This window comes from Procambarus clarkii, chromosome 16 (genome assembly GCF_040958095.1).
Source record: "Procambarus clarkii isolate CNS0578487 chromosome 16, FALCON_Pclarkii_2.0, whole genome shotgun sequence".
NCBI lineage: Eukaryota > Metazoa > Arthropoda > Malacostraca > Decapoda > Cambaridae > Procambarus > Procambarus clarkii.
In genome coordinates this window covers 15,645,785-15,672,598 of record NC_091165.1, presented here as the reverse complement: position 1 = coordinate 15,672,598, position 26,814 = coordinate 15,645,785, and the positions used below count along the sequence as shown (strand labels likewise).

The window sequence follows — 26,814 nt, the reverse complement described above, 5'->3', positions numbered from 1 at the left end:
TGCTCCTGTCACACACACCCACACTGCTCCTGTCCCACACCCCCCCCCCACACTGCTCCTGTCACACACCCCCCACACTGCTCCTGTCACACACACCCAACACTGCTCCTGTCACACCCCCCCCCACACTGCTCCTGTCACACACCCCCCACACTGCTCCTGTCACACACACCCACACTGCTCCTGTCCCACACCCCCACACTACTCCTGTCACACACCCCCACACTGCTCCTGTCACACACACCCAACACTGCTCCTGTCACACACACCCAACACTGCTCCTGTCACCCCCTCCCCCACACTGCTCCTGTCACACACCCCCCACACTGCTCCTGTCATACACACCCCACACTGCTCCTGTCACACACCCACACACTGCTCCTGTCACACACACACACACACACTGCTCCTGTCACACACCCACACACTGCTCCTGTCACACACCCACACACACTCTGCTCCTGTCACACACACCCAACACTGCTTCTGTCACCCCCTCCCCCACACTGCTCCTGTCACACACCCACACACTGCTCCTGTCACACACACCCAACACTGCTCCTGTCACACACACCCAACACTGCTCCTGTCACACACACCCAACACTGCTCCTGTCACACACACCCAACACTGCTCCTGTCACACACACCCAACACTGCTCCTGTCAAACCCCCCACACTGCTCCTGTCATACACCCCCGCACTGCTCCTGTCAAACCCCCCACACTGCTCCTGTCAAACCCCCCACACTGCTCCTGTCACACACCCCTCCCCCCACACTGCTCCTGTCACACCCCCCCAACACTGCTCCTGTCACCCCCCCCAACACTGCTTCTGTCACACCCCCCACACTGCTCCTGTCACTCCCCCCCAACACACTGCTCCTCTCACCCCCCCCCACTCACTGCTCCTGTCACACCCCCACACTCACTGCTCCTGTCACACCCCCACACTCACTGCTCCTGTCACACCCCCACACTCACTGCTCTTGTCACACCCCCACACTCACTGCACCTGTCACACACACCCCCACACTGCTCTTGTCACACACACCCCCACACTGCTCTTGTCACACACACCCCCACACTGCTCTTGTCACACACACCCCCACACTGCTCTTGTCACACACACCCCCACACTGCTCTTGTCACACACACCCCCACACTGCTCTTGTCACACACACCCCCACACTGCTCTTGTCACACACACCCCCACACTGCTCCTGTCACACACACCCCCACACTGCTCCTGTCACACACACCCCCACACTGCTCCTGCCACACACCATCTCACACTGCTCCTGTCACCCCCCCCCCACACCGCTCCTGCCACACCCCCACACTGCTCCTGTCACACACACCCCCACACTGCTCTTGTCACCCCCCCCCCAACACTGCTCCTGTCACACACCGTCTCACACTGCTCCTGTCACCCCCCCCCCCACACCGCTCCTGTCATACCCCCACACTGCTCTTGTCCCATCCCCCTCCCACACTGCTCCTGTCACACACACCCCACACACTGCTCCTGTCACACATTTGGTAAGGTGCTCCAGTGGATAAGGGAGTATCTCAGCAATAGGAAGCAGAGAGTTACGGTGAGGGGTGAGACCTCCGATTGGCGTGAAGTCACCAGTGGAGTCCCACTGGGCTCTGTACTCGGTCCTATCTTGTTTCTGATATATGTAAATGATCTCCCAGAGGGTACCAATTCATTTCTCTCAATGTTTGCGGACGATGCTAAAATTATGAGAAGGATTAAAACAGAAAAGGACTGTTTGAGGCTTCAAGAAGACCTAGACAAGCTGAAGGAATGGTCGAACAAATGGTTGTTAGAGTTTAACCCAACCAAATGTAATGTAATGAAGATAGGTGTAGGGAGCAGGAGGCCATATACAAGGTATTATCTGGGAGAGGAAATTCTTCAGGAGTCAGAGAAGGAAAAAGACTTGGGGGTTGATATCACGCCAGACCTGTCTCCTGCAGCACATATCAAGCGGATAACATCAGCGGCATATGCCAGGCTGGCCAACATACGATCGGCATTCAGAAACTTGTGTAAAGAATCATTCAGAACTTTGTATACCACATATGTCAGGCCAATCCTGGAGTATGCAGCTCCAGCATGGAGTCCATATCTAGTCAAGGATAAGACTAAACTGGAAAAGGTTCAAAGGTTTGCCACCAGACTAGTACCCGAGCTGAGAGGTATGAGCTACGAGGAGAGACTACGGGAATTAAACCTCACTTCGCTGGAAGACACAAGAGTTAGGGGGGACATGATCACAACATTCAAGATTCTGAAGGGAATTGATAGGGTAGATAAAGACAGGCTATTGAACACAAGGGGCACACTCACTAGGGGACACAGGTGGAAACTGAGTGCCCAAATGAGCCACAGAGATATTAGAAAGAACTTTTTTAGTGTCAGAGTGGTTGACAAATGGAATGCATAAGGGAGTGATGTGGTGGAGGCTGACTCCATACACAGTTTCAAGTGTAGATATGATAGAGCCCAATAGGCTCACGAATCTGTACACCTGTTGATTGACGGTTGAGAGGCGGGACCAAAGAGCCAGAGCTCAACCCCCGCAAACACAACTAGGTGAGTACAACTAGGTGAGTACATCCCGCCCACACTGCTCCTGTCACACATCCCCACACACTGCACCTGTCACACACCCCCACACACTGCTCCTGTCACACACCCCCACACACTGCTCCTGTCACACACTCCCACACACTGCTCCTGTCACACACCCCCACACACTGCTCCTGTCACACACCCCCACACACTGCTCCTGTCACACACCCCCACACACTGCTCCTGTCACACACCCCCACACACTGCTCCTGTCACACCCCCCCCCCACACTGCTCCTGTCACACACCCCCACACACTGCTCCTGTCACACACCCCCACACACTGCACCTGTCACACACCCCCACACACTGCACCTGTCACACACCCCCACACACTGCACCTGTCACACACCCCCACACACTGCTCCAGTCACACACCCCCACACACTGCTCCAGTCACACACCCCCACACACTGCTCCTGTCACACACCCCCACACGCTGCTCCTGTCACACACCCCTACACGCTGCTCCTGTCACACACCCCCACACACTGCTCCTGTCACACACCCCCACACACTGCTCCTGTCACACACACCCACACACTGCTCCTGTCACACACACCCACACACTGCACCTGTCACACACCCCCACACACTGCACCTGTCACACACCCCCACACACTGCACCTGTCACACACCCCCACACACTGCACCTGTCACACACCCCCACACACTGCTCCTGTCACACACCCCCACACACTGCTCCTGTCACACACCCCCACACACTGCTCCTGTCACACACCCCCACACACTGCTCCTGTCACACACACCCACACACTGCTCCTGTCACACACACCCACACACTGCACCTGTCACACACCCCCACACACTGCACCTGTCACACACCCCCACACACTGCTCCTGTCACTCACACCCACACACTGCTCCTGTCACACACACCCACACACTGCACCTGTCACACACCCCCACACACTGCACCTGTCACACACCCCCACACACTGCACCTGTCACACACCCCCACACACTGCACCTGTCACACACCCCCACACACTGCACCTGTCACACACCCCCACACACTGCTCCAGTCACACACCCCCACACACTGCTCCTGTCACACACCCCCACACACTGCTCCTGTCACACACCCCTACACACTGCTCCTGTCACACACCCCCACACACTGCTCCTGTCACACCCCCCACACACTGCTCCTGTCACACACCCCCACACACTGCTCCTGTCCTCCCCCACACTGCTTCTGTCACACCCCCCCCCCACTGCTCCTGTCACCCCCCCTGTCGGAAAATCCGACACCATTTTATATCATACAGATAATAGCTGTATTGTATAAACAAGTTAACCCATAGAAAACGTAACTTGTAGTGGAATTACCGTCTATAGAAAACGGGATATCATCACCACATACTATTATATTCTCCACCTATTATGGTGGGAATTATTCTTAAATACATTAGTCTTTGGACTTTACCATCATAAAAACATCTTATATAAATTAACTTAATTATCAATATTAAAGTAGAGTAAATGTGACCCTTCTATCACTTTCTGAAATCTGGACAATGTAAGCCAGGCGTCAGTGAGGAAGGAGGGCAGCCATTGTTTATACTAGACCAGAGGCTCACGGGAGCAAATTCGGCTCCTGTTAATTTTACTTGGACGTAGTGTTATGGAAACCAAGGGTGTACCATTTTCAACACGCTGTCAACAAATCAAGTTAAGTGTTCTTTCCGAAACCCAGTATCTTTCATTTATGGCCATTAATGTCATTATATAGGGTGGACCGGTTAGAGCACGTGGAAGCCTCAAACTAAAGGTAATTAAGCCAGGTCTTCAATGTTCCATGTACAGTATTTTCTCTGATATAGCTTGTCATATATAGGTATCTGGCTTCACAGTTAGCGCCCTTTTGACAGGTCAAGACGAGGAAGCAAGACTTTGTGCACCAGTTACTGGGTGATGGAAGCTACCTCAAAGAGGATAATTTGGTGTCTACACCCTAGTCCACCCTGGTGGACTAACCTGCTGTACTATAAGATAAGGAACCTTTTCAATGTATGTAGTCTATTCCTGTAGTTTGATTGGCTGCATATATTAATTTAATAAACCCCCCTAATGTGTAGAGGATCGATTTGTGAGATTATGAGATTATTGCAGAAATACAGTCCACTTAACATTATACAAATTGCTATCGAAGTATATAAATTAACGTAAATATAAATTCATATAAATTAAATAAATATAAATCTCACAGGTCGGTTCCCACACCCCCACACTGCTCCTGTCACCCCCCCCCCTCACTGCTGCATCACCCCCACCCCACACTGCTCCTGTCCCCCCACATTGCTCCAGTCTCACACACTCCCACACTGCTCCTGTCACACACACACACAGGCACACACACACACACACACACACACACACACACACACACACACTGCTCCTGTCACACACACACACACCCCCCACACTGCTCCTGTCACACACCCCCACACTGCTCATGTCACAGTTTAATAATGATTACATAGAGCCTATTGCCTCGTAATTTGTGGGTAACGAGGCTGTAAAAAGCATCCCTGAGTTTGGTCATCATTAATATGTACACAAATCCTGCATTTGTGAAGCCAATTTTGATATAATAATTTTAAGTTAATACCAGTTAATGATTCATATGCAAATTAAATGAATATTTATGTCTGCTGTAATAAAAACTGTATTTCCAGTGATATAATTTATTATGCTGAGAGGTGAGGCGTGGGTCTGATGCTGAGAGGTGAGGCGTGGGTCTGATGCTGAGAGGTGAGGTGAGGCGTGGGTCTGATGCTGAGAGGTGAGGTGAGGCGTGGGTCTGATGCTGAGAGGTGAGGCGTGGGTCTGATGCTGAGAGGTGAGGTGTGGGTCTGATGCTGAGAGGTGAGGTGAGGCGTGGGTCTGATGCTGAGAGGTGAGGTGAGGCGTGGGTCTGATGCTGAGAGGTGAGGTGAGGTGTGGGTCTGATGCTGAGAGGTGAGGCGTGGGTCTGATGCTGAGAGGTGAGGTGAGGCGTGGGTCTGATGCTGAGAGGTGAGGCGTGGGTCTGATGCTGAGAGGTGAGGCGTGGGTCTGATGCTGAGAGGTGAGGTGAGGTGTGGGTCTGATGCTGAGAGGTGAGGCGTGGGTCTGATGCTGAGAGGTGAGGTGAGGTGTGGGTCTGATGCTGAGAGGTGAGGCGTGAGTCTGATGCTGAGAGGTGAGGTGAGGCGTGAGTCTGATGCTGAGAGGTGAGGCGTGGGTCTGATGCTGAGAGGTGAGGCGTGGGTCTGATGCTGAGAGGTGAGGCGTGGGTCTGATGCTGAGAGGTGAGGTGAGGTGTGGGTCTGATGCTGAGAGGTGAGGCGTGGGTCTGATGCTGAGAGGTGAGGCGTGGGTCTGATGCTGAGAGGTGAGGCGTGGGTCTGATGCTGAGAGGTGAGGTGTGGGTCTGATGCTGAGAGGTGAGGTGAGGCGTGGGTCTGATGCTGAGAGGTGAGGTGTGGGTCTGATGCTGAGAGGTGAGGTGAGGGTCTGATGCTGAGAGGTGATGTGAGGGTCTGATGCTGAGAGGTGAGGCGTGGGTCTGATGCTGAGAGGTGAGGCGTGGGTCTGATGCTGAGAGGTGAGGCGTGGGTCTGATGCTGAGAGGTGAGGCGTGGGTCTGATGCTGAGAGGTGAGGCGTGGGTCTGATGCTGAGAGGTGAGGCGTGAGTCTGATGCTGAGAGGTGAGGTGAGGCGTGGGTCTAATGCTGAGAGGTGAGGCGTGAGTCTGATGCTGAGAGGTGAGGTGAGGCGTGGGTCTAATGCTGAGAGGTGAGGCGTGAGTCTGATGCTGAGAGGTGAGGTGAGGCGTGGGTCTGATGCTGAGAGGTGAGGCGTGGGTCTGATGCTGAGAGGTGAGGTGAGGCGTGGGTCTGATGCTGAGAGGTGAGGCGAGGTGTGGGTCTGATGCTGAGAGGTGAGGCGTGGGTCTGATGCTGAGAGGTGAGGCGTGGGTCTGATGCTGAGAGGTGAGGCGTGGGTCTGATGCTGAGAGGTGAGGTGAGGCGTTGGTCTGATGCTGAGAGGTGAGGTGAGGTGAGGTGTGGGTCTGATGCTGAGAGGTGAGGCGTGGGTCTGATGCTGAGAGGTGAGGTGAGGGTCTGATGCTGAGAGGTGAGGTGAGGTGTGGGTCTAATGCTGAGAGGTGAGGCGAGGTGTGGGTCTGATGCTGAGAGGTGAGGTGAGGTGTGGGTCTAATGCTGAGAGGTGAGGCGAGGTGTGGGTCTAATGCTGAGAGGTGAGGTGAGGTGTGGGTCTAATGCTGAGAGGTGAGGCGAGGTGTGGGTCTAATGCTGAGAGGTGAGGCGTGGGTCTGATGCTGAGAGGTGTGGCGTGGGTCTGATGCTGAGAGGTGAAGTGAGGCGTGGGTCTGATGCTGAGAGGTGTGGCGTGGGTCTGATGCTGAGAGGTGAGGTGTGGCGTGGGTCTGATGCTGAGAGGTGAGGTGTGGCGTGGGTCTGATGCTGAGAGGTAAGGTGTGGCGTGGGTCTGATGCTGAGAGGTGTGGCGTGGGTCTGATGCTGAGAGGTGTGGCGTGGGTCTGATGCTGAGAGGTGTGGCGTGGGTCTGATGCTGAGAGGTGAGGTGTGGCGTGGGTCTGATGCTGAGAGGTGAGGCGTGGGTCTGATGCTGATAGGTGTGGCGTGGGTCTGATGCTGAGATTTGAGGTGAGGCGTGGGTCTGATGCTGAGAGGTGAGGTGAGGCGTGGGTCTGATGCTGAGAGGTGAGGTGAGGCGTGGGTCTGATGCTGAGAGGTGTGGCGTGGGTCTGATGCTGAGAGGTGAGGTGTGGCGTGGGTCTGACGCTGAGAGGTGAGGTGTGGCGTGGGTCTGATGCTGTGAGGTGAGGTGTGGCGTGGGTCTGATGCTGAGAGGTGAGGTGTGGCGTGGGTCTGATGCTGAGAGGTGAGGTGTGGCGTGGGTCTGATGCTGTGAGGTGAGGTGTGGCGTGGGTCTGATGCTGAGAGGTGAGGTGTGGCGTGGGTCTGATGCTGTGAGGTGAGGTGTGGCGTGGGTCTGATGCTGAGAGGTGAGGTGTGGCGTGGGTCTGATGCTGAGAGGTGAGGTGTGGCTTGGTTTGATGCTGAGAGGTGAGGTGTGGCGTGGGTCTGATGCTGAGAGGTGAGGTGTGGCGTGGGTCTGATGCTGTGAGGTGAGGTGTGGCGTGGGTCTGATGCTGAGAGGTGAGGTGTGGCGTGGGTCTGATGCTGAGAGGTGAGGTGTGGCGTGGGTCTGATGCTGTGAGGTGAGGTGTGGCGTGGGTCTGATGCTGAGAGGTGAGGTGTGGCGTGGGTCTGATCCTGAGAGGTGAGGTGAGGCATGTGTCTGATGCTGAGAGGTGAGGTGAGGCGTGTGTCTGATGCTGAGAGGTGAGGTGAGGCGTTGGTCTGATGCTGAGAGGTGAGGCGTGGCGTGGGTCTGATGCTGAGACGTGAGGTGAGGCGTGTGTCTGATGCTGAGAGGTGAGGTGAGGCATGTGTCTGATGCTGAGAGGTGAGGTGAGGCGTTGGTCTGATGCTGAGAGGTGAGGCGTGGCGTGGGTCTGATCCTGAGAGGTGAGGTGAGGCGTGTGTCTGATGCTGAGAGGTGAGGTGAGGCGTGTGTCTGATGCTGAGAGGTGAGGTGTGGCGTGGGTCTGACGCTGAGAGGTGAGGTGTGGCGTGGGTCTGATGCTGTGAGGTGAGGTGTGGCGTGGGTCTGATGCTGAGAGGTGAGGTGTGGCGTGGGTCTGATGCTGAGAGGTGAGGCGTGGCGTGGGTCTGATGCTGAGAGGTGAGGCGTGGCGTGGGTCTGATCCTGAGAGGTGAGGTGTGGCGTGGGTCTGACTAAGAGAGGTGGTCTAGAGGACGCCAGCTCAATAATCATTGGTTGTGTTGGGTTACCTAGTCTACCCTACCTCGTCTGAGTGTACCTACTCTACCTCGTCTGAATGTACCTACTCTACCTCGTCTGAGTGTACCTACTCTACCTCGTCTGAGTATACCTACTCTACCTCGTCTGAGTATACCTACTCTACCTCGTCTGAGTGTACCTACTCTACCTCGTCTGAGTATACCTACTCTACCTCGTCTGAGTGTACCTACTCTACCTCGTCTGAGTGTACCTACTCTACCTCGTCTGAGTGTACCTACTCTACGTAAGTGTGTGTATACATGCAGCTAGAAGCAGGGGTGAACCTCTCACTGTATATATATACCTGTTCTCGCCTTGCTAGAGCGAGAATTGTAATTACTATATTAATCTTATTTAGGCCCACAATAAACTATTTAATCCATTGAAATTGTGGATTGTTACTTAATAAAGATTTGAGATAAATCTGAAATAAGAGGCGAGTACTCAAGCGGTATTTTAGAATAGTGTTCATAGAATGTTACAAGACTGAGCGGCGCCACTTCCCATGCTGAGCGGCGCCACTCTCCTGAGCGGCGGCACCTGTGTCGAGTGTGGGCGGCCGCGCCGGGTGTGGGCGGCCGCGGGTGTGGGCGGCCGCGGCGGCGTCGGGTGTGGGCGGCCGCGGCGGCGCCGGGTGTGGCCGGCCGCGGCGGCGTCGGGTGTGGGCGGCCGCGGCGGCGTCGGGTGTGGGCGGCCGCGGCGGCGTCGGGTGTGGGCGGCCGCGGCGGCGTCGGGTGTGGGCGGCCGCGGCGGCGTCGGGTGTGGGCGGCCGCGGCGGCGTCGGGTGTGGGCGGCCGCGGCGGCGTCGGGTGTGGGCGGCCGCGGCGGCGTCGGGTGTGGGCGGCCGCGGCGGCGTCGGGTGTGGGCGGCCGCGGCGGCGTCGGGTGTGGGCGGCCGCGGCGGCGTCGGGTGTGGGCGGCCGCGGCGGCGTCGGGTGTGGGCGGACGCGGCGGCGTCGGGTGTGGGCGGACGCGGCGGCGTCGGGTGTGGGCGGACGCGGCGGCGCCGGGTGTGGGCGGCCGCGGGTGTGGGCGGCCGCCCACAGCCAGAGGGGCCCGAGAGCGCCCACAGCCAGAGGGGCCCGAGAGCGCCCACAGCCAGAGGGGCCCGAGAGCGCCCACAGCCAGAGGGGCCCGAGAGCGCCCACAGCCAGAGGGGCCCGAGAGCGCCCACAGCCAGAGGGGCCCGAGAGCGCCCACAGCCAGAGGGGCCCGAGAGCGCCCACAGCCAGAGGGGCCCGAGAGCGCCCACAGCCAGAGGGGCCCGAGAGCGCCCACAGCCAGAGGGGCCCGAGAGCGCCCACAGCCAGAGGGGCCCGAGAGCGCCCACAGCCAGAGGGGCCCGAGAGCGCCCACAGCCAGAGGGGCCCGAGAGCGCCCACAGACAGAGGGGCCCGAGAGCGCCCACAGACAGAGGGGCCCGATCGAGCGCCCACAGCCAGAGGGGCCCGATCGAGCGCCCACAGCCAGAGGGGCCCGATCGAGCGCCCACAGCCAGAGGCCCGAAAGCGCCCACAGCCAGAGGCCCGAGAGCGCCTACAGCCAGAGGCCCGAGAGCGCCTACAGCCAGAGGGGCCCCGAGAGCGCCTACAGCCAGAGGCCCGAGAGCGCCTACAGCCAGAGGCCCGAGAGCGCTCACTCACCTCGCCTGGAAGAAAGGCTAATCAGAGAGTATTTTTCCCTGGATAGTCCTGCCTGGGCCCTCTAAGCCTCTTGCTGGCTCATTGTCACTCATTCCTGTCTTACCCTAAGGCGATGGAGGAGTGTTTATGAGGCGTATGTTGGGCCTCAGCGCTGTAATGCCCAATGTGTTTAACTCGGGGGATGTGATAACGAACAAGATATGCAGCCCAGCCTCCCGTGAAGGCACTATTTACAGTAACAACGAGGACCATCCTACATATATTGACGTAAAAGGCAATTAGAATGTAGAACTTGGTACTCTTGAACGTGGACAAACTGTTTAAGGTTTAGTAGTGATGTTGCAAAGAAAACTTATCCTAACCTTCCAAGGCCTAATTACACGCTAAGGCCCAACATAGTACATATATATGTGCTACAGTAGGCCTAGAAATATTTAAATTTGGTTTTTAACTTCATTTTTTTGTACTAGCAAAGCAGAGTCCCAAATTACACTTAATTGTCCATTACATCTATGTACGATGGTACACATTCTTACAAGGAGGTGTTAGCAGCATTAATTAGGCAGCATTAACAGGATAGACAAAGTGACAGGACTAGAGGACACGTGTGCAGGCTGGAGACATAACCATCTGGAATTGTGGGGGTTGGGAGCTATTGCTCTTCCCAGAAATTATAGACGAGAGAGAACTCTCACTCACTCTCTCATCTCTCTCCCCCCCTTTCTCTCATCTCCCCCCCCCCCTTTCTCTATCATCTCTCTTCTCCCCCTTCTCTATCATCTCTCCCCCCTCTCTCTCATCTGTCTCTTTCTCCCCCCCCCCCTTCTCTCTATCCCCCCCTCAATCTCTCTCATAGTGGAAAAACATGACAGGGAGAGTTACTCAGGAAGCAACAGCAGGAAGACAAACATGGTTGGGACAAACTCGGAGGATGGAGAGGAACAGAAGCCTGGATTATGGGAGCAATCCAGCAAGTGTGAGATGAATTCGGTGAAGGATTGAGGGGTAATAAGGGTGACACTAACCAACCTGCAGGATGAACTAAGGGCAGCAAAAGAGGAGATAAGAAGCCTGAAGGAGACTCCTCCCCAAAACCAGACACAAACCATCCCTCAGGGAGATGGCGATGCTACTGTTGAGGGGACTTCTACAAAACAGCCCTCATTTGCAGAATTGTTCAACAAGAGCCCTGAAGCTAGGTCTGCAGTTAGGGAAGTTGCCATGGAAGTGGCTTCCTCTCAGGAAGCAGCTAGATGTACTAGCCAGCTGATAGAGTGGAAAAGAGCAGTAGTAATAGTAGGCATTAAGGAACAAACAGGGACCAGTCCAGTGGAAAGGAGACACAAGGACAAAAATGAATTTAATGAGATCCTTAAAGGGGTAAAGATGGAGAGCGCTGACCAAAATACTGACAAGGTTTTCAGGATCGGACGGTGCAACAAGGACAGAGACCGACTGATAAAGGTGATATTCACGAGCAGGAGAACAAAAGAGGACTTGTTAGCAAGGAAGAGTGGACTAGCAAACGTACTGAAGTTCAAAAAAAGAATTCCTGCAGAGGGATATGACAAGGGACGAGAGAACGAGGGACAACAGCCGTGAGGAGGGAGTGCAGGGAGAGAGAAAGGAATCAGGGAGCCACAACCCCGAGCCCTAGAGGGGAGTGGAGAACCCTCCACAAGCAGCTTAACACAGTGAGAGAAGCACCTCCCCCATACTCCACCCAATAGATGCCCTACCTGCCCCAACCCCTGGTGTCCACCTTGGGCACCTCCGCCCACTCCCCCCTCCCCAGAATCTCCCTTCTCCCCCACCCTCAAGCCCTCCATTCTCCCCCACCCCCTAAACTCTCCAGTATGTCCCACCCCCCTGAGCCCTCCCTTCTCCCCCACTCTCCTAAGCCCTCCCTTCTCCCCCACTCTCCTAAGCCCTCCCTTCTTCCTTAACCCCCTCAGCACTCCCTTTCCCCCAACCTCTCTCTCCCAGGCGCCCTGCTTCCTTTTACGCCACCCCAAGCCCCCCATTCCCTCCCCCCCACCATCCCCCCCAAATCCTCCCTCCTCCCATACCTCCCAAGCCTCCCCCTATCACTCACCCCCAAGCCTCCCATGCCTCCCCACTCCCCAAGCCCTCGTTTCTCTCCAACCCCCTCAAGCCCTCTCTCCACCACCCTCCCCATACCAGATCCTCCCAGCCCCAGCACACCCCAGATACCCTAGGTCCCCCTTCATAGGCCCTCTCATCCCGGTCCCTACCTGTTTCCCTGCTTCAGGGGAAGCAATGGGATCTGATAAAGGGCAGAAGAGTCAGTTTCAGGGTGATGTACTCAAACATAGATGGGATCTCAAGCAAGGCAAGTGAACTAAGGAAAAGAGCACAAGTAGTGAACCCAGATGTAATCGGCCTCACAGAAACAAAACTCTCAGGAATCATAACGAATGCGGTGATTCCCCAGGACTTCACTGTAATAAGGGGAGGACGTGGAGTGGCCCTACTAATGAGAAAGGAATGGAGTTTCAAGGAGATAGTCATCCCGGGCTGCGAGGGATTCAGACACTACATAACAGGCACCATGACAATGGGATGGCCAAAAGTAGTAGTAGCAGTGATATATAACCCTCCACCAAATGACAGACGACCCAGGCAAGAGTATGACAACAACAACATGGCAGTTAACACTATAGTTGAGAAGGCAGCCTCTGCTGCCTGTAGTAATAGATCCCATCTGCTCATCATGAGGGGACTTCAATCATGGAAGGATAGACTGGGAGAACAAGGAACCGCATGGAGGAGAGGATATATGGAGAGCCAAACTAATGGAGGTGACAAGAAACTTTCTAAGCCAGCGATGAACGATGAACCAGCGAGAGACTATCTAGTCTTCACTCTGAACGACTCTGACATAAGGAAAATCGGTTTTGAGGCGCCAGTAGGAATGAGCGACCACAATACACTGGTGCTTTGAGTATCTAGTTGATGAGGGGTTATTGTATTCGAGGAGGGGTACTGAAAACAAAAGGATGGCATTCCGTAAGGAATACTCTGAGGAGATAAGAAAATTCCTAACAGATATAACATGGGAAACAGAGCTCAAGGGAAAGACCGCCCAAGACAGACTACATCACACAGAAGTGAAAGGAAGCAACAAACAAGTTTGTCCCAGTCCAAAAGGGAAAACAACAAAATGAAGTTGAGAAACCCATGGTTTAGTCAGAGGTGTAGGCTAGCTAAGCTGCAAAGTAAAAGGGCATGGAGAAACTATAGGAATAACAGGACACTTGAGAGCAGAGAAAGACACCAGAGTGCCAGGAATGAATATGTTAAGGATGAGAAGAGAGGCAGAAAGACAATACGAGAATGACATCGCAAGCAAGGCAAAGACTCAATCTAAATTGCTGTACAGCCACATCTGGAGAAAAACAACAGTAAAGGAACACATAATGAAATTAAGGATAGGGGCAGAAGGATTCACTACAAACAAGGTATGTGAAGAACTGAATAAGAAATTCCAGAAGGTCTTCACCTTAGAGCAAGGAGAAATTCCAGAGATAAGAGAGGGAATAGTTAATCAGGAGCCACTAGAAGAGTTTCAGATTACCAGTGGGGAAGTAAGGAAGTTGTTACTAGAGTTGGATGTGACAAAGGCTATAGGCCCGAGATGGAATCTCCCCTTGGATACTAAAGGAAGGAGCTAGAAGCACTGTGCTTACCACTCTCCATAGTGTATAACAAATCACTGGCAACAGGGGAACTACTAGAAATTTAGATAGCAGCTAATGTAGACCCAATATACAAGAAGGGGGGGATAGACAGGAGGCACTGAACTACAGGCCAATGTCCCTAACCTGCATACCATGCAAGCTGATGGAGAATATTGTGCGAAGAAAGCTAGTGGAACATCTGGAGCGAAGGAACTTTGTAACACAGCATCAACATGCTGTGTTGGATGGTAAGGATGGTAAGTCCTGCCTCACAGGGTTACTTGAATTCTACGACCAGGCAACAAAAATCAGGCAAGAAAGATAGGGGTGGGCAGACTGCATATTTTTGGGTTGCCAGAAAGCCTTTGATACAGTACCATACAAGAGGCAAGTGAAAAGTCTGGAGATGCAGGCTGGAGTGAAGGGGAAGGTACTCTATTGGATAAGTGAGTACCTAAGCAACAGAAGACAACGAGTCACTGAGGGGTGAGGTCTCAGATTGGCGAGACGTCACAAGTGGAGTCCCGCAGGGGTCAGTCCTTGAACCTATACTGTTTCTGATATATGCAAATAATCTCCCAGGAGGGATATAGACTCGTTTCTCTCAATGTTTGCTGATGATGCAAAAATTATGAGGAGGATTGAAACAGAGGAGGATAGTAGGAGGCTACAAGATGACCTAGACAGACTGAATGAATGGTCCAACAAATGGCTACTAAAGTTCAACCCGAGTAAATGCAAAGTAATGAAACTAGGCGGTGGAAACAGGAGGCCAGACATAGGATACAGAATAGGAGATGAAGCGGACAGAAAGAAAGATCTAGGAATTGATATCACACCAAACCTGTCTCTTGAAGCCCACATAAAAAGAATTACGTCTGCGGCATATGCGAGGCTGGTTAACATCAGAACAGCCTTCAGGAACCTGTGTAAGGAATTATTCAGAATCTTGTACACCACATATGTAAGACCAATCCTGGAGTATGCGGCCCCAGCATGGAGCCCGTACCTTTGTCAAGCACAAGACGAAGCTGGAAACAGCCCAAAGGTATGCTACTAGACTAGTCCCAGAAGTAAGTGGCATGATTTCCGAGGAAAGGCTGCGGGAAATGCACATTACGACATTGGAAGACAGAAGAGCTCAGGGAGATCACTACTTACAAAATCTTCATGGGTATTGACAGGGTAGACAAGGATGGTACTGGTGGTTCGTAAACAAGGGGACACAGATGGAAACTGAGTACCCACATGAGCCACAGGAACGTTAGAAAGTACTTTTTTCAGTGTCAGTAGTTAACGGATGGAATGCATTAGGCAGTGATGTGGTGGAGGTTGACTCCATACACAGTTTCAAATGTAGATATGATAGAGCCCAGTAGGCTCAGGAACCTGAACACCAGTTGATTGACATTTGAGGGGACCAAAGAGCCAATGCTCAACCCCCGCAAGCACAAATAGGTGAGTATACACACACACACACACACACACACACACACACACACACACACACACGCACGCATGTGTGTTCCCTCCCTTCTACATACACGCACGCACACACGCACGCTGCCATATGCATTTATATTCCGAAGCAAAATGTGTGGAAAAGAAGGACGGTGGTGGGCTTTGAAGTTGGAGAATTCCGCCGCCAGAGATGACATGACGGTAAAACTGAGATGGAGTGGAGGAGGTTTGGAAAGCTTATAGGATGGTGCTAGAAAGCTTATAGGATGGTGTTAGAAAGCTTATAGGATGGTGTTAGAAAGCTTATAGGATGGTGTTAGAAAGCTTATAGGATGGTGTTAGAAAGCTTATAGGATGGTGTTAGAAAGCTTATAGGATGGTGTTAGAAAGCTTATAGGATGGTGTTAGAAAGCTTATAGGATGGTGTTAGAAAGCTTATAGGATGGTGTTAGAAAGCTTATAGGATGGTGTTAGAAAGCTTATAGGATGGTGTTAGAAAACTTATAGGATGGTGTTAGAAAACTTATAGGATGGTGTTAGAAAGCTTATAGGATGGTGTTAGAAAGCTTATAGGATGGTGTTAGAAAGCTTATACGATGGTGTTAGAAAGCTTATACGATGGTGTTAGAAAGCTTATACGATGGTGTTGGAAAGCTTATACGATGGTGTTGGAAAGCTTATACGATGGTGTTGGAAAGCTTATACGATGGTGTTAGAAAGCTTATAGTATGGTGTTGGAAAGCTTATACGATGGTGTTGGAAAGCTTATGGGCAGGTGTTGTAGGGTGTTGCTGATCACGGTCCGCAGGTTCACCTTGTCATCACAACCTGCTTGATCAGGATCTACCAACTCTACCTTCTTCCTGAAATCATCAACCGTTGTTCCTCCAATATTTCAAATATCGTTGGAAAAAGGCAGAAAAGTCTGACACGCGTTGATTTTTTACCCTTCAATAATTGGCCTCAAGGATAAATTAGTATTATTCAATTAAACAATTTAGATTATTCAATCCTAAGTTCTCATCGTATTGTAAACTCCAGTACCGTGGTACCTTTTTGTGCAAATTATGGCCCAACGTTCGATGATTTGCCATTTATATATTATAAAAGTTCTCGTTTCAGTCCATTAAGTAAATTTTGAATGCACCGATGCGGTTCCCTTTAGTTGTTTTACTAATAACAATTTAATCAAGGCATTACCATGGTAGGGAATTACCTGACGGACAGGTGTCAGAGAGTGACAGTGAGGGGCGAGGAGTCTGACTGGCGTAGAGTAACAAGCAGGGTGCCTCAAGGATCGATGCTGGGACCCATTCTGTTCCTCATTTATGTAAATGACTTCACTGCAGCAGTTGAGTCTTATTTGTCGATATTTACAGATGGTGCAAATCTAATGAGGGTGATTAAGACATACGAGGATTGTAGGAGTCTCCAGAATGACTTGAACAGTTTCCAAAGATGGTCCGAGAAATGGCTGCTAGATTTCACCACCAGCAAGTGTAAGGTGATGGAAATGGGATCAGAAGCCATGAGACCAAAAACACGATGAAAGGAAACTACCTCCCTAACGTCAAGAGAAAAAGATCTGAGTGGACATAACATTAAACCTAACTCCAGAGGCTCATATCAAGAGAGTAACGTCAGTCAGCGTACTCTACTCTGGCAAGAGTCAGAACATTCTTCAGACACTGAATAAGGAGGCTTTTAGATCACTGTATACCGCCTGTGTGAGGCCAGTTTTTGAATATGCCGTCCCATCGTGGAGCCCCATCTTAAAACACACACAAGCTCGAAAAGTTGCAGAAGTTTGTAATGAGACTCGTCCCAGAGCTGCGAGGGATGAGGTATGAAGACAGACTGAAGGAACTAAACCTTACAACGTTAGAAAGATGAAAAGGAGAGAGGGGGGACATGATACAGGCGTATAAAATACTTAGAAGGTTTGACAAGGTGGAAACAGATAATGTTTACAATGAACATCAATAGAACAAGGGGGCACGGATGGAAAGCTTGAGACTCAGATGTCACAGAGATGTTAGAAAGTTTCCTTTAGAGTAAGGATAGTGAGTAAATGGAATGATCTAAAGGAGCAGGTTGTAGAGGTTAACTCCATTCATAACTTTAAATGCAATATGATAGAGAAACAGGCCGGGAGTCATTGCATTTGACAACCAACAGCTAGAAAGGCGGAATCCAAGAGCTAGAGCTCGATGCTTCAGGCACAAATAGGTGAGCACGCGCGCGCGCACACACACACACAGCTGTATATCTATTTATATCTAATGGAATGCATTAGGCAGTAATGTGGTGGAGGCAGACTCCATACACAGTTTAAATTGTATGTAATAGAGCCCAATAGGCTCAGGAATCTGTACACCAGTTGACTGTTGAGAGGCGGGACCAGATAGCCAGAGCTCAACCCCTTCAAGTACAACTAGGCGAGTACAAGTGCGGGGGCTTCGTGGCTGAGTGGACAGCACTCGTGGGTCGTGTCCTAACTACCCGGGTTCGATTCCAAGCAGAGGCAGAAACAAAAGGGCAAAGTTTCTTTCACCCCTGATATGCCCGTTCACCTAGCAGTAAACAGGTACCCGGGAGTTACACAGCTGCTATGGGCTGCTTCCTGGGAATGTGTGCGTGGGTGTTAAGAGAGAAATATATTTAGTAAATATAAGAGGAAAAATAGATTAGGTTAGAAAGGTGGAGTCAAACAGCTAATAGCTCAATTCTACACACACACACACACACACACACACACACACACACACACACACACACACACACACACACACACACACACACACACACACAGGTTAATGTACTCAAGGAGTACATTATGAGGCTCCAGCATGGAGCCCGTACCTTGTCCTGCACAAGGCGAAACTTGAAAAAGTTCAGAGATATGCCACTAGGCTAGTCCCAGAACTAACAGGCATGAGTTACGAAGAAAGGCTGCGAGAAGTGCACCTCACGACACTAGAAGACAGAAGAGTAAGGGGAGACATGATCACAACCTACAAAATTATCAGAGGAATTGACAGGGTAGGTAAAGATAAACTGTTTAAAACGGGTGATACGCGAACAAGGGGACACAGGTGGAAACTGAGTACCCAAATGAGCCACAGAGACGTTAGAAAGAACTTTTTCAGTGTCAGTAGTTATCAGATGGAACTTATTAGGCAGTGATGTGGTGGAGGCTGACTCCATGCACAGTTTCAAATGTAGATATGATAGAGCCCAGTAGGCTCAGGAATCTGTACACCAGTTGATTGACAGTTGAGAGGCGGGACCAAAGAGCCAGAGCTCAACCCCCGCAAGCACAATTATGTGAGTACAATTAGGACAGTACACACACACACACACACACACACACACACACACACACACACACACACACACACACACACACACACACACAAACACACACACAAACACACACACAAACACACACACAAACACACACACAAACACACACACAAACACACACACAAACACACACACACACACACACACATTAAACTCGGCTATCTCCCCATTTAATACAACAGGCCCCAACATTCACTACGCTGGCACGCGTGAACCATTTGACAATTACCAAGCAAACAACGAAACTATTGGGTCACTGTGACTATTAGGTCACCCCTGACCTAACGAGAGCACACCCAGCATGTTCGACTCCCCTTGCAAATGGAACTTATACATCAAGTCGAGGTGGAGTCGGACCTTCCCACCCGTGACCACCACACCCGTCCGACTTAGCATCAATAACACAGTCCAACAGTTAGAGGGCACTGTGCGCGCCCCAGGGGGCGGTGCGCGCCCCAGGGGGCGCTGTTATTAAATTAGAATTACCTTTTAAGTTCATTGGATAGATGACCAATTAACATGAGTTAGTACGACACGCACTTCGAGGGGGAGGGGGGGCAGCAGAGGAATGTGGAGGAGGGGGGGGGGGTTAAGAGAGGGAGGGAGGGAAGGAAAGAAAGAGAAAGAGAGTGAGCCAGTCAGAGAGTGAGCCAGTGAGAGGGTGAGCCAGTGAGAGGGTGAGCCAGTGAGAGGGTGAGCCAGTGAGAGGGTGAGCCAGTGAGAGGGTGAGCCAGTGAGAGGGTGAGCCAGTGAGAGGGTGAGCCAGTGAGAGGGTGAGCCAGTCAGAGGGTGAGCCAGTCAGAGGGTGAGCCAGTCAGAGGGTGAGCCAGTCAGAGGGTGAGCCAGTCAGAGGGTGAGCCAGTCAGAGGGTGAGCCAGTCAGTGAGAGACAGACAGACTGGCAGACTAGACACACTTTCGTTGTCTTACAGACGAGGCAGCAAAAGAGGAAAGCCTCTCAAGTAAGAACAAGCTTATGAGACTAAAGAGATACACGGACATTTTTTGCAGAGGGACATGACGAGGGAACATCTTGAGGTTATCTTGAGATGATTTCAGGGCTTTAGTGTCCCCGCGGCCCGGTCCTCGATCAGGCCTCCACCCCCAGGAAGCAGCCCGTGACAGCTGACTAACACCCAGGTATCTATTTTACTGCTAGGTAACAGGGGCATAGGGTGAAAGAAACTCTGCCCATTGTTTCTCGCCGGCGCCTGGGATCGAACCCAGGAACACAGGATCACAAGTCCAGTGTGCTGTCCGCTCGGCCGACCGGCTCCCTTCCGACCGGGAAGAGAGAAGGAAGGTTGCAAAATCAAGAAAGGAGACGCAAGTGGAGGAACGTGAACTGGGGAGCCACTGAACTTGGCGCAGTATCTCTGGTAACCTCAGAGGGGAGTGGGAATCCCTTCACTAGCAGGCCAGCATCTCCAGGGAGGAGTATAACAGAAACCTCCCACCATCCCACCACACAATCATCCCCCCCTCCCCCAAATCACCTGCACCTCCCCAACCTAGTAGACACTCTCCCCAGACCAATCCCCCCCCCCCTGCTCATCAACCCCAGGCACCCCATGTTCCCTCCATGCCCTCCTCCTCCCCCTCATCCCTCATGCTCTCATTATTCCCCTCACCTCATGCCCTCCCATGTTTCTCCAGCCCTGCCCTCCCCAGTAACCCCCACCCCAAGCTCTCCTTCCTCCCACACCCCCTCCCTCCCTGTCCCCCACCCCAGGCTCAGTTCACTGGATAAGGGAGTACCTAAGCAACAGAAGACAGCGAGTCACTGTGAGGGATGAAAGTCTCGGAGTTGCGAGGCGCCACCAGTGGAGTCACTATGGGATCAGTTCTTGGACTTGTACTTTTCCTGATATACGTAAATGATCTCCCAGAAGGGATTAGACTCATTCCTCACAACGTTTGCTGATGATGCTAAAATTATGAGTAGGATTAAGACAGAGGAAGATAGTATGAGGCTACGTAATGACCTAAACTAAACGAATGGTTCAACAAATGGCTACTAAAGCTCAACACAAGTAAATGTAAGGTAATAAAACTAGGGGGAGGAAATAGGACGCTAGACAATGGGTACCAAATGGGAGATGAAGTCCTTCACGAAACGGACAGAGAGAAAGATCCAGGAGGTGATATCATGCCAAACCTGTCTCCTGAAGCCCACATCAAAAGAATAACATCAGCGGTTTATGCGAGGCTGGCTAACATTAGCACTACCTTCAGAAACTTGTGTAAGGAATCCTTCTAAATCTTGTATACCATGTATGTAAGGACCAATCCTGGAGTATGCGGCCCCAGCATGGAGCCCGTACCTTGTCAATCACAAGACGAAGCTGGAAAAAGTTCAGAGCAATGCCCCTAGACTAGTCCTAGAACTATGAGGCGTGATTTACGAGGAACGGCTGAGGGAACTGCACCTCACGTCGCTGGAAGACAGAAGAGCTTGGGGAGATATGATCACCACATACAAAATTCTAAGGGGAATTGATAGGGTAAACAAAGACGGATTATTTAACACGGGTGGTACACGCATGTGGTACAAGGGGACACAGGTAGAAGCTGAGTACCCAAATGAGCCACAGACACATTAGAAAGAACTTTTTCAGTGTCAGTAGTTAGTAAATGGAAAACACTAGAAAGTGATTTGGTGGAGGCTGACTCCATATAAAGATTCATATATAGATATGATAGAGCTTTAGAAGCTCAGGAATCTGTACACCAGTTGATTGGCAATTGAGAGGCGGGACCAAAGAGCCAGAGCTCAGACCCCGCAAGCACAACTAGGTGAGTACACACACACACACACACACACACACACACACACACACACACACACACACACACACACACACACACACACACACACAATGGGAATGAGTTATCACAGTGTATTGAGCTTTGAGTACCTGGTTGAACTGGGAATTATCACCCCCCAAAAAAGAACTGGGAACCAAAGGGCTGGCGTACCGAAAGGGAAACTATGAGGAAATGAATAAATTCCTATGGGATATACATTGGGACACAGAACTCGGAACCAAGTCCGTACAAGACATGATGGACTATGTCACCCAAAAATGTCAGGAGGCTGTAAGCAGGTTTGTCCCAGCCCGACAGGAAAAAACAGAGAAGCAAAGGAAGAATCCGTGGTTTAATAAGGAATGTATGAAAGCAAAGGAGCAAAACAAAAGGGCATGGAGGAACTTCCGTAATAACAGAACACCAGAAAGTAGAGAGAGATTACCAGAGAACCAGGAACGAGTATGTCAGTGTGAGAAGAGCAGCTGAGAAAAGATATGAAAATGATATAGCTAATAAAGCCAAGACCGAACCAAAGCTACTACACAGTCACATCAGGAGGAAGACAACAGTGAAGGAACAGGTAATGAAACTTAGGGTGGGCGAGGACAGGTACACAGAGAATGACAAAGAGGTGTGTGAAGAACTCAACAAAAGGTTCCAGGAGGTCTTTACAATAGAACAGGGAGATGTCGCGGCGCGGCGCGGCGCTAGGGGCCTCGTAGCCTGGTGGATAGCGCGCAGGACTCGTAATTCTGTGACGCGGGTTCGATTCCCGCACGAGGCAGAAACAAATGGGCAAAGTTTCTTTCACCCTGAATGCCCCTGTTACCTAGCAGTAAATAGGTACCTGGGTGTTAGTCAGCTGTCACGGGCTGCTTCCTGGGGGTGGAGGCCTGGTCGAGGACCGGGCCGCGGGGACACTAAAGCCCCGAAATCATCTCAAGATAACCTCAAGATAGAAGAGGTGGCAGCAAACCAGGTGACCTTGGATAGGTTCGAAATTACAAGAGATGAGGTCAAGAAGCACCTATTGGAGCTGGATGTGAGAAAAGCTGTTGGGCCGGATGGAATCTCGCAATGGGTATTGAAAGAGTGTGCAGGAGCACTTTGCCTACCACTCTCCATAGTGTATAGTAGGTCACTGGAAACGGGGGACCTACCAGAAATATGGAAGACTGCTAATGTAGTACCAATATACAAAAAGGGTGACAGACAAGAGGCACTGAACTACAGGCCAGTGTCCTTAACTTGTATACCATGCAAGGTGATGGAGAAGATTGTGAGAAAAAACCTAGTAACACATCTGGAGAGAAGAGACTTCGTGACAACCCATCAACATGGGTTCAGGGAGGGTAAATCTTGCCTTACAGGATTGATAGAATTCTACGATCAGGTGACAAAGATTAAACAAGAAAGAGGAGGGTGGGCGGACTGCATTTTTTTGGACTGACGGAAAGCCTTTGACACAGTACCCCATAAAAGGTTGATGTATAAGCTAGAGAAACAGGCAGGAGTAACTGGTAGGGCGCTCCAGTGGATAATGGAGTACCTAAACAATAGGAAGCAGAGAGTTACAGTGAGGGGTGAGACCTCAGACTGGCGTGAAGTCACCAGTGGAGTCCCACAAGGCTCTGTACTTGGACCTATCCTGTTTCTGATATACGTAAATGATCTCCCAGAGGGTATAGACTCATTCCTCTCAATGTTTGCTGACGACGCCAAAATTATGAGAAGGATTAAGACAGAGGAGGACAGCTTGAGGCTTCAAGAAGACCTGGACAAGCTGCAGGAATGGTCGAACAAATGGCTGTTAGAGTTTAATCCAAGCAAATGTAATGTAATGAAGATAGGGGTAGGAAGCAGGAGACCAGATACAAGGTATCACTTGGGAGATGAAATACTTCAAGAGTCCGAGAGAGAGAAAGACCTGGGGGTTGATATCACGCCAGACCTGTCCCCTGATGCTCACATCAAGAGGATAACAGCAGCAGCATATGCCAGGTTGGCTAACATAAGAACGGCTTTTAGAAACTTGTGTAAGGAACCTTTCAGAACATTATATACCACATATGTCAGACCAATCCTGGAGTATGCGGCTCCAGCATGGAGTCCATATCTAGTCAAGCATAAGACTAAAATGGAAAAGGTTCAAAGGTTTGCCACCAGACTAGTACCCGAGTTGAGAGGTATGAGCTACGAGGAGAGACTACGGAAATTAAACCTCACTTCGTTGGAAGACAGAAGAGTTAGAGGGGGGACATGATCACCACATTCAAGATCCTCAAGGGAATTGACAGGGTTGATAAAGACAGGCTGTTTAACACAAGGGGCACACGCACTTGGGGACACAGGTGGAAACTGAGTACCCAAATGAGCCACAGAGACGTTAGAAGGAAATTTGTCAGCGTCATAGTAGTTAACAGATGGATTACATTAGACAGTGATGTGGTGGAGGCTGACTCCATACACAGTTTCAAGTGTAGTTATGATAGAGCCCAATAGGCTCAGGAATCTGCACACCTGTTGTTTTACAGTTGAGAGGCGGGACCAAAGAGCCAAACCTCAACCCCCCCAAACACAAATAAGTGAGTATACATCCTTAATTATTTGGTCAACTATTCATACTGAACACTGGTGTGTAATTAGGTCTTTATACAATAATTCGTGCAAGGAATATGACTATATTCGCAAATGTAAATGTTTGCACACCACTTGTAAGTTGTGTTGTTGTTGTTGTTGTTGACTGACGGCCAACGGTGATGACAGTGCCATGTGTCACGTCGTCTCTGTCTCAACAGTCAAATGGTATTATCGTTGTACGTTACGTCCCCCCCCACACACCCTTATGGAGGGTATAACGCCCCCCCCCCACACACACCCTTATGGTGGGTATAACGCCCCCCCCCACACACACCCTTATGGTGGGTATAACGCCCCCCCCCCCACACACACCCTTATGGTGGGTATAACGCCCCCCCCCACACACACCCTTATGGTGGGTATAACGCCCCCCCACACACACCCTTATGGTGGGTATAACGCCCCCCCACACACACACCCTTATGGTGGGTATAACGCCCCCCCCACACACACCCTTATGGTGGGTATAACCCCCCCCACACACACACCCTTATGGTGGGTATAACGCCCCCCCACAAACAACCTTATGGTGGGTATAACGCCCCCCCACACACACCCTTATGGTGGGTATAACCCCCCCACACACACCCTTATGGTGGGTATAACGCCCCCCACACACACCCTTATGGTGGGTATAACCCCCCACACACACCCTTATGGTGGGTATAACGCCCCCCCACACACACCCTTATGGTGGGTATAACCCCCCCACACACACCCTTATGGTGGGTATAACGCCCCCCCCACACACACCCTTATGGTGGGTATAACGCCCCCCCCACACACACCCTTATGGTGGGTATAACGCCCCCCCCCACACACACCCTTATGGTGGGTATAACGCCCCCCCCCCCACACACACCCTTATGGTGGGTATAATGCCCCCCCACACACACCCTTATGGTGGGTATAACGCCCCCCCCCCCCACACACACACACCCTTATGGTGGGTATAACCCCCCCCCACACACACCCTTATGGTGGGTATAACGCCCCCCCCCCCCACACACCCTTATGGTGGGTATAATGCCCCCCCCCCACACACCCGTATGGTGGGTATAACGCCCCCCCCCCCACACACACACCCCCTTATGGTGGGTATAACCCCCCCCCCCCACACACACACACCCTTATGGTTGGTATAACACCCCCCCCCCCACACACACCCTTATGGTGGGTATAACGCCCCCACCACACACCCCCTTATGGTGGGTATAACGCCCCCCCCCACACACCCTTATGGTGGGTATAACGCCCCCCCCCCCACACACACCCTTATGGTGGGTATAACGCCCCCCCCCCACACACACCCTTATGGTGGGTATAACGCCCCCCCCCCACACACACACTTATGGTGGGTATTACGCCCCCCCCCCTCCCCGGTAGATATGACGGCCCCCCTGGTGGGTATGACGGCCCCCCTGGTGGATATGACGGCCCCCCTGGTGGGTATGACGGCCCCCCTGGTGGGTATGACGGCCCCCCTGGTGGATATGACGGCCCCCCTGGTGGGTATGACGGCCCCCCTGGTGGGTATGACGGCCCCCCTGGTGGGTATGACGGCCCCCCTGGTGGGTATGACGGCCCCCCTGGTGGATATGACGGCCCCCCTGGTGGGTATGACGGCCCCCCTGGTGGGTATGACGGCCCCCCTGGTGGGTATGACGGCCCCCCTGGTGGGTATGACGGCCCCCCTGGTGGATATGACGGCCCCCCTGGTGGGTATGACGGCCCCCCTGGTGGGTATGACGGCCCCCCAGGTGGGTATGACGGCCCCCCTGGTGGGTATGACGGCCCCCCTGGTGGATATGACGGCCCCCCTGGTGGGTATGACGGCCCCCCTGGTGGGTATGACGGCCCCCCTGGTGGGTATGACGGCCCCCCTGGTGGGTATGACGGCCCCCCTGGTGGGTATGACGGCCCCCCAGGTGGGTATGACGGCCCCCCTGGTGGGTATGACGGCCCCCCAGGTGGGTATGACGGCCCCCCAGGTGGATATGACGGCCCCCCTGGTGGGTATGACGGCCCCCCTGGTGGGTATGACGGCCCCCCTGGTGGGTATGACGGCCCCCCTGGTGGGTATGACGGCCCCCCTGGTAGATATGACGGCCCCCCTGGTGGGTATGACGGCCCCCCTGGTGGGTATGACGGCCCCCCTGGTGGGTATGACGGCCCCCCTGGTGGGTATGACGGCCCCCCTGGTGGGTATGACGGCCCCCCTGGTGGGTATGACGGCCCCCCTGGTAGATATGACGGCCCCCCTGGTGGGTATGACGGCCCCCCTGGTAGATATGACGGCCCCCCTGGTGGGTATGACGGCCCCCCTGGTGGGTATGACGGCCCCCCTGGTGGGTATGACGGCCCCCCTGGTGGGTATGACGGCCCCCCTGGTGGGTATGACGGCCCCCCTGGTGGGTATGACGGCCCCCCTGGTAGATATGACGGCCCCCCTGGTGGGTATGACGGCCCCCCTGGTAGATATGACGGCCCCCCTGGTGGGTATGACGGCCCCCCTGGTGGGTATGACGGCCCCCCTGGTGGGTATGACGGCCCCCCTGGTGGGTATGACGGCCCCCCTGGTGGGTATGACGGCCCCCCTGGTGGGTATGACGGCCCCCCTGGTGGGT

General features: G+C 52.5%; 1 protein-coding gene across 1 annotated transcript; it reads right to left on the bottom strand.

Annotated features, from left to right (window-relative positions):
• Positions 1–5,355: 5,355 nt before the first annotated feature.
• LOC138365241 (mucin-6-like) lies at positions 5,356–8,540 on the bottom strand. Its single transcript, XM_069325508.1, has 2 exons — positions 6,969–8,540; positions 5,356–6,843 (listed from the first exon to the last, which is right to left on the bottom strand). The coding sequence occupies exons 1-2, from the start codon at positions 8,538–8,540 to the stop codon at positions 5,356–5,358; spliced, it is 3,060 nt and encodes a 1,019-aa protein (XP_069181609.1).
• Positions 8,541–26,814: the final 18,274 nt, after the last annotated feature.

What these genes read in the sequence shown, in the direction of transcription:
- LOC138365241 (XM_069325508.1), bottom strand. Translation starts at nt 8,540, where the DNA reads ATGATTATTGAGCTGGCGTCCTCTAGACCACCTCTCTTAGTCAGACCC. An exon ending in GACCCACGCCTCACCTCTCA is followed by an intron (nt 6,844 to 6,968) that starts GCATTAGACCCA and finishes CTCACCTCTCAG; the next exon opens with CATCAGACCCACACCTCGCC.